Here is a 12,534-nt window from a genome sequence, read left to right on the forward strand (position 1 = left end):
GTCTCAAACCAATATCACATAATAAATTTAATGAAAAATATAAATAAATAACTATGATTACAGTGCTGCATTACCAATCCCAGCTTGTAGGCCTGCTCATATTTAAAAATTAAGACTGGGAAAAAAATGAACTTTAATTGCACAATTTGCTGTAATTAATTGCAATTCCTCCAAGCTTGTAATCATCAATAATTAAACTTAGAATCACCTAATTAAATGAAACACCGGGGAAAAAAAGGAACAGAAAATAGCCCTATATTAAAATAATATTAAACATATATATCAATGTATTATTATTTTTCAATAATCAATCAACAATGAATTTAAGATTTATTTTTCCATTTTTTTACTAATTATCAAAATAAAATATATTCCTAGTACAAAGCTATTATTACCAGAGCATGTGATCAGAGCAGGTCATTTTACCATTGTTAGCATGACTATACCAGCTCAGCAAACAGAAGTCTACTACTGAGAAATGTCACCTTATTTGAGCGGACTTTGCTTTTCCAGTGCATGATCGGTAAGTTACATGATTGGAGTGTTTGAGCCGTTAACGACAGAGCAGAACGCGCAGCGCAAACACGGAGTCGAACATTGAGCAGAGAGCGCAGCGCGCAGACACACACACACACACGGAACGGAGAGTGCGGCGGCGCACACGGAGCGGAAAAGCTTTTTTCGCCCTGCAGTCGATTTCATTGGTTTAGGTTACAGTGACGACGGGTAAAACTAAAACCAGACGGGCTCTGGTAAAACTTTAGAATCAGCTGCAGAGCGGGATTTGCGCTGAACGCGAAGGCTTCCGCCACTTAATATGTTCGTGTGGAAACACGAAAATGTACCTATGTTCCGCACACAAAATATTGCATTCGGTCATTCGGTACACACGTGCACCGAACCGAAAGCCCTGTACCGAAACGGTTCGGTACGAATACACGTACCGTTACACCCCTACTGATCAAATATGCAATATCACATTTAAAAATAAATATTACAAAGTTCAGTTTTGAAAGTTATGTTATTGTTTAGCAGTTGACCAGTTTGGGTTTTACAATAACCAAAGACAAAGCTTTGATGGAATATTTACTTAAAATTCTGTTAAAATATTTATACACACAAAACATGAAGTATCTAGTATTTAGTAGTCAAAGAAAAAATGTCTGTTAAATGCCAAGCAGGCATGTTATAAGCTGATGTTGGTCTCAAAATAGCCCGATATACCAGCTAGGCCGATAAGTTATCTGATATTAGGCTATTTTGAGACCAACATCAGCTTATAACATGCCTGCTTGGCATTTAACAGACATTTAATACCATTTCAATGAAGTGAATAGAAAAAAAAATCTGAGAAAATACTGTAGACCCTTTGAAGTCATTGTCTCAATTGTAACAAAGAAACTTTTTAATTAATCAATTCAAAACAGTGATTCAAAGACTCATTTGCAACACTCAGTTTTTTGTATTGGTGAGGTTTTATTGGTTATATACCGTTGGCCAATAAACAGTTCCAAAATCTACAGACACCTTGCGCAGATAATGCAAAATATTGTGTAAATACTGAGTAAAAGCATCGCCATTTGTTATTTAAAACTATTTTGGTCTCAGCCAATTTGCTACACAATAACTTCTGATTTACAATATGCAAATATTCTATATAAAGGAAGATAAAAGAATCAAGAAAGAAATAGAGTTGAGCTTTCATCACCCTCACAGAGTAAGCTGTGTGATTCACAATCCCATTAAACATTTTTTTACTATTGTACAGAAAACAAATCAACGACAATTCCATGCGGGGTAAAGTTAATGAAGAAGTATAGAGCTGAACTGAAGGGAGGATTCAGATATTGATGAGTAACCAGCATCTGGAGGGGAATATCAGAATAACAGCACGATTTTCCACAGTGTTGTCGAACTCGTCTGTGAAGAATGGATTTATAAGGTCCTCAGGGAGGACAAAAGGAGGTGTACTTACAAAATCCCACACATCTGGGCAATTCATTTATTTTTACATTAATCTTCATATGACTCATCATTGTTATTAGAGATACAGTAGAAAGGGCCGTTCTTGAATTGACGAGCTTTGCCACAGCAGATGCAGTGAGGTGTTGTTTTGTGAACTGTTTTACAGATCAATATTTAGTTTGTTTGTACTTTATTACACAGGCTCGTTTACAGACGCTCGTAGCACACACTGTGTTTATGAACCTGTTCTGAATGAGAGTGAGGTCATTCACTCTGGGATGAACTGAAATACACAAATCAAGAAGATTTTTCTTTCTTCTATCCTTTCAAACATACACACACAATCTCATCTTAAAGTGCCCCTATTATGCTATTTTAAAGTTTCCTAATGTTGTTTTAGAGTCTCCTACAACAGGTTTACATGCATCAAAGTTCAAAAAATGGTTTCATTTCTTCATAATATACATTTGCACATCACCACATTTTCAATGATTCTCAAACGACTCGTCAGATGAATCAATCTCTCTAAATCCCTCCTTTCCGCGATCTACTCTGCTCTGATTGGTTTACCGCGTACAGCGTGCACGTCGAAAACAAAAACGCCCATTGCCATAACAACGTCAGCTCTGCGTGTCCTGAGGCTTCCTACACCGTAAACTAAACACAGTAACGAACAATGACGTCGATTTTACCATATCAATCAGAGCGCAAGTCCGATGATGAAACACTGGAAGAACTAGTTATTCAACCTGAACCTCCATTGCAAGGACCAAGCAGGACGTTTCTCAGTAATACACTACTTAGTTTGAGGCACATTATGAGATGTTGCAACTGCAACTGTCCATCAACAAACCGATTATTTTACTTGTACTCATTTATTTACAGAGTATTTTTCTAATATATTGCGGTGAACACGTGGAAACTGTATCAATAACCGTGCATGTATGCAATACATTAGCCGAACTCTAGCATGAATAACTGATGTAACATAAACGTTGGTAAAAAAAATATATTGCTCCATGCTTAATCTTTCCTCAAAGTAGTGAGAACGACAGACAATCTGCATTAATAGACACAGTTATAGGTAATAGTGGCCCACAATTGATTAGCAGAAGTATTAATAATGTGAGTTAACCAGTTAGCAGAAGACCTACACAATATAAAACTCAAAACTAAGTATTTTGAACACCATCTTTCAAGAGCAAGCGGTTTGCGAATCCTGCACTGAACTCCAAGATTTGAGAAGCAGTCATCAATAAAATAAAGGTAACACAGCAAAAGTTTAGGATTATACTGCTGTGGTATCGTTGTAAAGATGAATTTTAACCACTGATTCTTCACATGCTCGTCCTTGGGCAGTGAAAAACAACTGGCTTTACCTTCACATTGTAGAGCACAGCGTCTTCCCGACATGATGCTATCCAGTATCCACAGGAATCAGCTGCAGGTTTGAGGTTCAAGTTTTCCCTGGTGTCTGCGTGCTCAATAAGTGGGCGGGCAATATGCTAATGCTTCGTCTTGACAAATATGCCAAAACTCATGCATTAAAGTTAACTCTGATAAGAGTCTATGTATGCTCTCAACAGCTCTAAATCACGGAGACCTAACACTTGTAAGGCCCTAGCAACTAAGGACAGCTAAGCTAACATTAGAATACAGTTGGGTTGTTGAGGGTAGCGCAATGTACATAGGCTAACTGATATGGACTGTAATGTTAACTTCTTTAACTCTGACGCTGAATGTTTGCTCCTTCAATCCAGATGAATTTTAAAAAATATTTTCCAAGAATAAAAGGGCCACATCCTGAGGAGGCACAAACAGAGGTATCAGCAAAACAGAGTTAGAAACTCACACGGCAGGAAAGCTGAACAGTCTGACCTGTATGATTAGCTATCAGGTTAATTTGTTTAGAATATTCCAGGCTTCAACCAGTGCTGCTGTGGCAGCTGAAAAAGATAGAGAGGGTCAGGAAGATTGATAATGAAGAGAGAGAAGTGGATGCACCAGGTAGTTCAGACGCAGCAGGTGAGATGGGCAAAAAACAGCTGTACAAGCAGGCCAGGTCAGAAAAGCTGATTTCTCAGGAAAAGGAGCCTCATTTCTATTTTTCTGTGCCTTGTAGACATGAGATCAACAAGCACCAAGCACAGACTGGATTTAATTCAGAGTGGCTGAATATGCACTTATGAAAGGTATGTATGTATGTACTTATGTATTATCTTTGTTTTTGTTTTATTAAATAAAGATAGCTGCATATAGAGCCTTTCTTCTCCTCATTTTGCCTGACTTGCCGTGACAAATGCTGTCAGAACCATGATATTGTCGTAAGGTTAGCAACACCCACTTCTACTGCAAACAGCATTTTACTGGAACATTTCTAAAGAGATTGTATTAGAAAGATGAATTTATGACTTTAAATTCTGATTTGTTGCCTCAAAACTATGACACCTCAAAATGCAGCATATATAGGGCCAGATATACTAACAGCTTGCACCAGCGCAAACCCTCTTTTGGCGTTAAAAAATAACTACTGTCAGGATTTACTAAAGACAAGCAGTGAAAAATTTGCGCTGAAAAGATGTGGAAAGTTATTTTTGTTGCTGACCTTACTGCATATGCATTTGTAGGAGTTTCCCTTTCAGACGCAAAATTTATGGGAGGAGAGTATTTAAATGAATCCTGCAAGGTGATTTACTAAGGTTTGCACTCATCAATTTACTGGTGTTTGCACCATTATTTACCACCCAAAAAAAACACGTCTGGCAGGCAGGCAGATGAAGACTGAAGCATAAAGTTCCAATACGAGTTTAATTACAGATATCCAAAAGGCAACAGATGGTGGCAACACACATACATGTAAGAGAGACCAGGCAGAGAATGAACGTGAGGATACAACTTAAATAGGAACTCAAACAAGATGATTAATTGAACATAGCTGAAACAAACAAACTAATAATGACTGTAACTAGGGAGACAAACGAGTGGCGGGAATCTGAACAAGGAAGACGTGACAAATGAAAACAAACTGAAAGTTCATGTAGTCCAATCTAACTGAACATATTGGTGACATCACAACCCCTTCCAGCAAGGCGCGACCTCGCGGCGTAGCAGAATGATGGCAGAGGGAGGGATGGAGGGGGTTTAGGAGGAGGACAAGGATATGGCGAAGGGATAGTGGCAGGATGTGGTGAAGGGATGGTGATGGCAGGATGACAAGACCTCGATGGTCAAGGTGGAGAAAGCCTGATGGCGCAAACCCAGAGCTCCACAGAGCCGACAGCCCACAGAGGAGACAAAGGCGGGAGGAGACACAGAATCCACTCGCATAGGCGCTACTGGTAGTTGTACGTGGTTTCCGTTCTCTCGGCCACTGGTGTCGCGGGCTCACACTCCTGGTCAGACTCGCTTGGGGGCTCCACTTCTGGGACCATGGTGAGCGCTGTCCTCTTGTCCTGGTTCCGGGTGGCTGCTAAATGTCTGCGGGGGCTCTCGCGAATTCTCTGTGGTTGATGGTTGTAAATCTGGCTCTGGATCTGGCTGTGCTCTGAAATCGGGGCCGGACGCTCTCCAGACAGCTAACGACGGCCTCCCTCCAGTTAAGTCCTGTGGTGTCTGGGAGGTCTATGGGGTGGTTAAAGTTCACCCCGATCTAGACAGGGGCCTTGTCGTCGAGGGGGCAGGTGGTGGCAAGATGGCTAAAGTTGAAAAGATTGGTGCTCTCCTAAGCCACCAAAATAAATTTGGCATTTATATCCATTTTTGGAGGTCTGCTCTTCTGTCATAAGTGGTTGCAGGCAGACAGATGAAGACAGAAGAATAAAGTTCCAACAAGAGTTACAAATATCCGAAAGGCAACAGATGGTGGCAACACACGTAAATGTGAGAGAGACTCGACAAAGAATGAATGTCTACTAACTGGTAGATTACGTTGGTCATTTTGGAAATGACCCGGCTGTGTCTGTGTTCTTTAATTTGCGCTTTGTCAATAGATCACGAGCAGAACTTTCCACTCCCATCGACGCGTTTTTGGAATTGCGATCTCACGCTAAATTGCCCTGTTTTTAGTAAATCTGGCTTATAGACAGCACTCTCATTTTTGTAACAGAGTCCATGTGATTAAAGAGAGGTGTGTGTGCGTGAATGTGTGTGTCCAAGAGCTGCCGACTCATGAATGTCACACACAGCACAGCTGCGGTCAGCAGAGCAAATGTTACACTTACACACTCTCTCCCAACCGCTATCTGTCTCTGCCGTGTTTTATGACCCATTTCTCTTCCATTTTGCCAGGAGTTACTCTAGTGTCCAAAGGCTCTGTTACATGCAAAACATGCAAAATATGTAGTGTAAACAATCTAAACCAGGGTTATTGTTGTTAACTAAAACTAAAAACTAAAAATATTATTATTTAATTAGCTCATATGAAAAAAAGAGTTAGATCATGCATTGTTAACAACTTATTAGCTGTAAATAGTTCTCACTTTAAATTAGGTCATGGCTAATAAGAAAATGTCATTAATTAAGTGCTTTAAACCAACTTTTATTAGACATTAATTGCATTATGTAGGGTAGGTTTAGGGGTAGAGTTAGTGTAACGGGATAGAATTTACAGTTTGAACAGTATAAAACAACATTTGCAACAACATATGCCAACGTGTGTGTGTGTGTATTTGTAAACAATTTAAAGAACACTGAAAATTAATGTGATTCATGTCTAATAAAGGTTAGTTTAAAGCACTCAATAAATGTTTTCCATTTTCGCTAATCTAAAGTGAGAATTATTTATTTCTAATAACCAATTAATAATTACTTTTCTATGAGCCAATTAAACAATAATAATTGTGTTAATTACAGTGAAAAAACTGAAAATGAAGAATTTACTATTTGTATATTAGCCTGGTCCTACCAGACTCTTTGTATGTAGCCTAAAGGTTTTTTTTTATATATTTTTGTCTAAAGGTTCATAAAACTTAAAAGAAATAGATTTTTCGGACTATTATTACATATGTCAGCCTATATGTGACTCACCATGTTCATGACGGTGAGCAGGAAGCGTTGGGCAGCCTCAGCACCGTGGTACTGCACCATATTTGCGTCAGCCACCACGACCGTCTCCACGGTGTACTCTCTACTCAGCCTGATGGCGTTCCTCCTGCCGCGCACCTCCTCTGCTCCTTTTGCCCTTGTCTTCTTGTCTAACACACACACACACACAAGTACAAAAATGGAACTGTTAGGCCAGAGAAATACTGTACACTACCATTCAAGTTTGGGGTCGGTAAGATTTTTTGATGTTTTAGAAAGTCTTTTATGCTCACCAACGCTGTATTTATTTGATAAAAAATACAATAAAAACAGTAAAATTATGAAATATTATCGTAATTTAAAATATGTTTTTCTATTTTAAATATATTTTTAAAAGTAATTTATTCCTGCGACAGCAATGCTTTTTTTAAATCATTTTAATATGTGGATTTGCTACTAAAGAAACATTTCTTATTATTATCAACATTGAACATTGAACATTGATTTTTGTGGAAAAAAATTTCAGGATGTTTTTAGAGAGTTTAAAAGAACAGCATTTGTTTGAAATAGAAATCTTCTGTAACATCATAAATGTCTTTACTGTCAGCTTTGATCATTTAATGCATCCTTGCTGAAAAAAAGTATTTTTTAAAGCATTTCTATTTTTAAAAACAACAACGTATGGACCGTTCTTTTGAATGGTTGAAAACTTTATCAAACGCGAATGCTTCATTAACACATTTCAAGCGTGCATACTAAAATCCAGATTGCGTGTACTTCTGCAGGGTATGTTTAATGTCTTCATCAAACCTGTAATTATTTCAGGAAATGTGTTCTTTGTTACTCTGAAAGACATACATATGTATACAAAGACATCAAGATTGATACATAGGACAAACACAGAATTACAGTTCCTGGAGCTGATAAACAAATCAACAACAAACAGAAAGAAACTCTTCAAACATCACGGTTATAAAGCACAATGTTCGACTGAACCTGCTGTCAGCTCTAAACAGGGGACACATTTTGGTTCTAAACAAGCACAATTCATCCTCAGAATTACACCACATATGTTGTGTGTGCACAATTAGACCTGATCTCAACAAAGGCCACAGCTTTACTGTAAACAAGTCCAAACCTTTGAGAGAGCCAATGTCCACCAGAAATAAGACCTGACCGAAAGAACAGAGACAGAAATAAAACCAAAGCGGTTTTATTGTGACTGATTGAAAGGTACATGTTTAAAAAAAATAATAATAATGTTTTTGTAACTTTTATATGCAAATTTAATACTGGCATTGGCCGATAACTGTATATGTAAGATGAGGCCATGAGGATTTGTAAGGTAAATGGCTTACTACTGATCCTGTCACAAACCTGTCAGCAGGTAAAATCCATTCATAATACACTTTCACCACAACCAACAATCACACACAAATGGTATTAGGAACAGATAGTGTTCCTTCTTGGTGTGAGCTTTTCAGAGTCTGGTTGCTGGTGCATTTCCCAAATAAACATGAGCGTGTAAGTGTTTGTTTACTGAAGACACCTGTAAACATCCCCAGAGATGTGATGATCCATTATCTTGGGGAAAAAGCAAAGAAGTGTTTACCAGAACACAAATGAAAAAGTAAATTCCAGTTTCCTAAAGTATCATTTTGCTTTAAACAGTGGTTTTCCACCATCTGGAGTCCAGTTTTGGTTTGTTTGCTGGGTTGCACAAACCCACCGATTTGTCCTTAGACCTCCCAAAATGTTAAATGATGGTTCAAACTGTTTCGCTTTGTCTAGCTGTTTTATCGTTAAGTAAAAAAATAAAAAATAAAATAAAAAAACCTGTACTAGCTTTGACTAATACCAAAGTCCTTTTAGGACAAGTCACTTCACTCGGCGGCCATCTTTGAAACGTCTCTCGGGCATGCAAGTGCAGCTCTTTGAATGGGGAAACATCAAATTCTCCAAAACTGTTCGCCAAGCTTAAAATTAAATTTCATATTTGAAATCCCCAACACAATGGTCTCATAAATTTTGTTTCTAAATGCTCGAATCATGAAAAAAAAAAAATAATTCTTCATGCTGGACCAAGCTAATGTGCATGTGCAGTCCTAAGCGCGCGTCTCTGAACACTCATTACAAAAGTTAAAACTTAATAATTTAAAGCTAAATATAAATATGAAAAAATAATAAATATTACAAAAACAAGTAAAAATCCAATTTAAATTAAAATGAAAATATAAAAATGAAAGGCAATTAAAAATATGAATATTAGTATATAAATAATTCTAAAACAACACCGATGTGCACCAGTAGTGAAACAAAAAGGCAATTTGAAAACTTGTAAAAATGTGTTTGTTCAGTTGAGTTCTCACCATAATTCATTGGGGCTCTGATGGGGGTCCCTCTGATGGGGGTCTCTGCTGTATGTTTACAGGTGTTTAGAAAATGTGTAGTTGTGTGAATGTGCGCGCATTTATAAATGACTAACACAACACATGGTGCTAATGTGACGCTCTTTTTGCAGCACGAGCATTTTTTCCATTCTCAGCTGTTTTCAGGCAGATCTGACTAAAGAGAATGGAAACTAATGGCGCCTTGGACTTCCACACAAATGACACTGAAAATCACTAGAAATGTGCTGAAACCATCAATAATTCCTGCAGACAGAGACAACCATAAAACAAGTAATGAGTAAGAACAAACCATTATTAATGGTCAGGAAGCTATCACAAAACTGTCATCTCTCTAGAGCTGTAATAATAAGACTTATCCAGCTGACTCAAGAGGCTTCTGTTGTTCTGATGTCTTAAAAGAACAGTGCACACAAACCCAAGTTCAGTCATTATTTATAGACCCTGATGTGTTTGATCTTCTGTGGAAGACAAAAGGAAAAGCTTAGCAGAGATTCATTCCATACAATGAAAGTTAATGGAGACTGGTGCTGTCAAGTGCCCAAAAATGGCAAAGCAGCACCATAAACATAGTCTAAATGACTTGTGCACTACATAATAACCATATCGAGTCATTTTTATTTGTATAGTGCTTTTGTCATGCATTGCTCCCAGTGAGCAGCCAAAGGAAAAACCTCCAAAAGATGTTTAGATAAAGAGGGAGAAAAACCCAGAGAAGAACCAGATTCAGCTAGAGGAGCCTAAACTGCAATAATTGCACATATGCTAAATATCATTTATTCACATTGTAAGTGTAAACGCAACCATGTGTTCACTGAATATATCCATTAAAATTATTTAATTTTTTTCAAAATTCTAGTCAGAAAAAAAATTAAGGATAATGATTTGTTTGGATAAACGACAACAGTGAATCACCAGACACTACACTACTGTTCAAAACTTTGAGGTCAGTAAGATTTTTCTTTTTAAATAATGCTTTCGCTCAGCAAGGATGCATTATATTGATCAAAAGTTACAGCAAAGACATGTATTACATTTGTTGCAAAAGATATCAAATAAATGCAGTTATTTTGAAAGTTATATTTATCAAAGAATCCTGAAAAAAATGGTATCACAGTTTCCACTTAAATATTAAGCAGCACAACTGTTTTCAATATTGATAATAAGAAATGTTTCTTGAGCAGCAAATCAGCATATTAGGATGATTTCTGAAGGATGATGTTGAAGACTGGAGTAATGATGCTGAAAATTCAGCTTTGCCATCATAGGAATAAATTAAATTTGATAATATTTCTATTTCAAATAAACAGTTATTTGAAATTGCAAAAGGTATTTTAGATTGATTTTAGTATTTTTTTTTTATGAAATAATACAGCCTTGGTGAGACTTCTTTCAAAAACATAAAACAAAATCTGAACATATTATAGCTTTCTGTGCAAAATAAACAAAACAAAATATTTGAAACTTTTCCTGAAATTTCTGCATATTCAAAGTGGTTTTGATCTTCAATCAGTTATGAGACATGAGAATCAATAGTGTGCGTAATCCTGGCACAACACATTTCCATGGACAATATTTGAACACTTTTATACTCCACTTAAAAAAGGCTTTATGTGTTTGGAACAACATGAGGGTGAGTAAATGATGACAGATCTTTTATTTTTGGCTGAACTATTCCTTTAACAATCCATTTGTTTATAACATCCTCTTGGTGTTCATAAGTCTTAATAAAACTCATTCGAGTCATTGATACTTTTGCTCACTTCAACTCTCCACAACATTTAACCTAATTTCAGGCCATGATGCTGATGTGTCCATTCCAAAATTCAATTAATCAACTGTCGATAAATCTCTCAGTCAGGCCCCTGAAGCTTTGTGAGGGGCCATAATGGTGAAAACGGTGTGGGTGACTATAAATAATATTTTCATGCTGAAGGGGAATCATAAATCACGTACCCAGACCTACTCAATCTCGTGTGTGCGCGTGTGTACGTGTATGTGTTCATGCTTTGTGAGGGCCATCAAATTGGTAGGAAGAAGAAAAATGCTTTTACTCTGTATAACATAGTTGAAAAATGATAGTCTTTTATAAAATGTTTTGCCTCCATAGCTTAAAAGACTAAACGCTGTTTTCTATGGAGTTATGTTTAAGTATCAAATTTGACTAAGATGTTTCTCCCAAAAGGGCTTATAATAGAAATAAAACATAAACAAATGACCCAATAGTCGACAAAGTTGCAGATAGCAGCTCAGATCATTTGGAGAGTTTTTTGTTTAGTTTTTTGTTGTTGTTGTTGTTGTTGTTGTTGTTTTGCTCTCCATTTAATATAATTGCAGTCTAGGAGAAACAACTAAAACAACTGAGATGTTAAAGAGATCTTAACATATATTAACTCTATAAATATTAACATATATTAACTCTTAGCACTTCGCTTATTATCGGCCATGCTACCAACCTGGTACACTTTTTTAGCTCTTCAATGGCCATGTACACACGGTATAGTTTCAGGAGTGACAACTGCATGAGTGACAACTTTAAATGCGTGAGTGAATCCCCTAAATTATCATTATTGTGTGTGTACGGAACATGACTCACTCCCGAAACTGCGATGATTGACACCATATGGTCACAATAGCAACGTTCTGGCTTCTCGCATGTTTGGTCTCCGCTATTTTTGACCAAATTAATATAACAATGACAAAAGGCTTGTTGTGTTCAGCAATTTTAACTAAACCACAGTCATCTGAGGCATTTTGTTTATGCTTATGCTTCGGTTCCATGCACACTGCGTAGAATAATTGTAAATTCATTCGGGATAGATACAATCAAACTAATGCTGTAAGAAACAGGACTGTTAGAGGAATACATTTTCTCTTTATTCTGTCATCCTTTACTCACCCTCATATCATTCTCAACCCGTACACTGTTACTCTGTGAAACACAAGCAGATTAGAGCTTCAGTTTAGATCTTGACCGTATAAATCACCATTCATTTAGTGATCCATGAGCTTTTAACCACTGTGCTTCTCCCTTTAACAAATACACTGTAAGTCACTTCAGATAAAGGCACCATCTAAATGACAATTTTCTCATTATCATTTTGGATAGCTTCTGTTCTCTCCAGACACCAGACTAGCC

General features: G+C 37.1%; 1 protein-coding gene across 1 annotated transcript in view; it reads right to left on the reverse strand.

The window, feature by feature from the left end:
- The window catches only part of adamts17 (ADAM metallopeptidase with thrombospondin type 1 motif, 17), a 139,348-nt gene that overhangs the window by 110,190 nt on the left and 16,624 nt on the right, over window positions 1-12,534 (reverse strand). Inside the window, exon 4 of the mRNA XM_084110376.1 lies at window positions 6,991-7,157. Coding sequence (XP_083966502.1) covers window positions 6,991-7,157 — 167 coding nt within the window. The remainder of the gene's footprint in view (window positions 1-6,990; window positions 7,158-12,534) is intronic.

The sequence above is a fragment of the Abramis brama genome (assembly GCF_963993115.1).
Source record: "Abramis brama genome assembly, chromosome: 3".
Classification (NCBI taxonomy): domain Eukaryota; kingdom Metazoa; phylum Chordata; class Actinopteri; order Cypriniformes; family Leuciscidae; genus Abramis; species Abramis brama.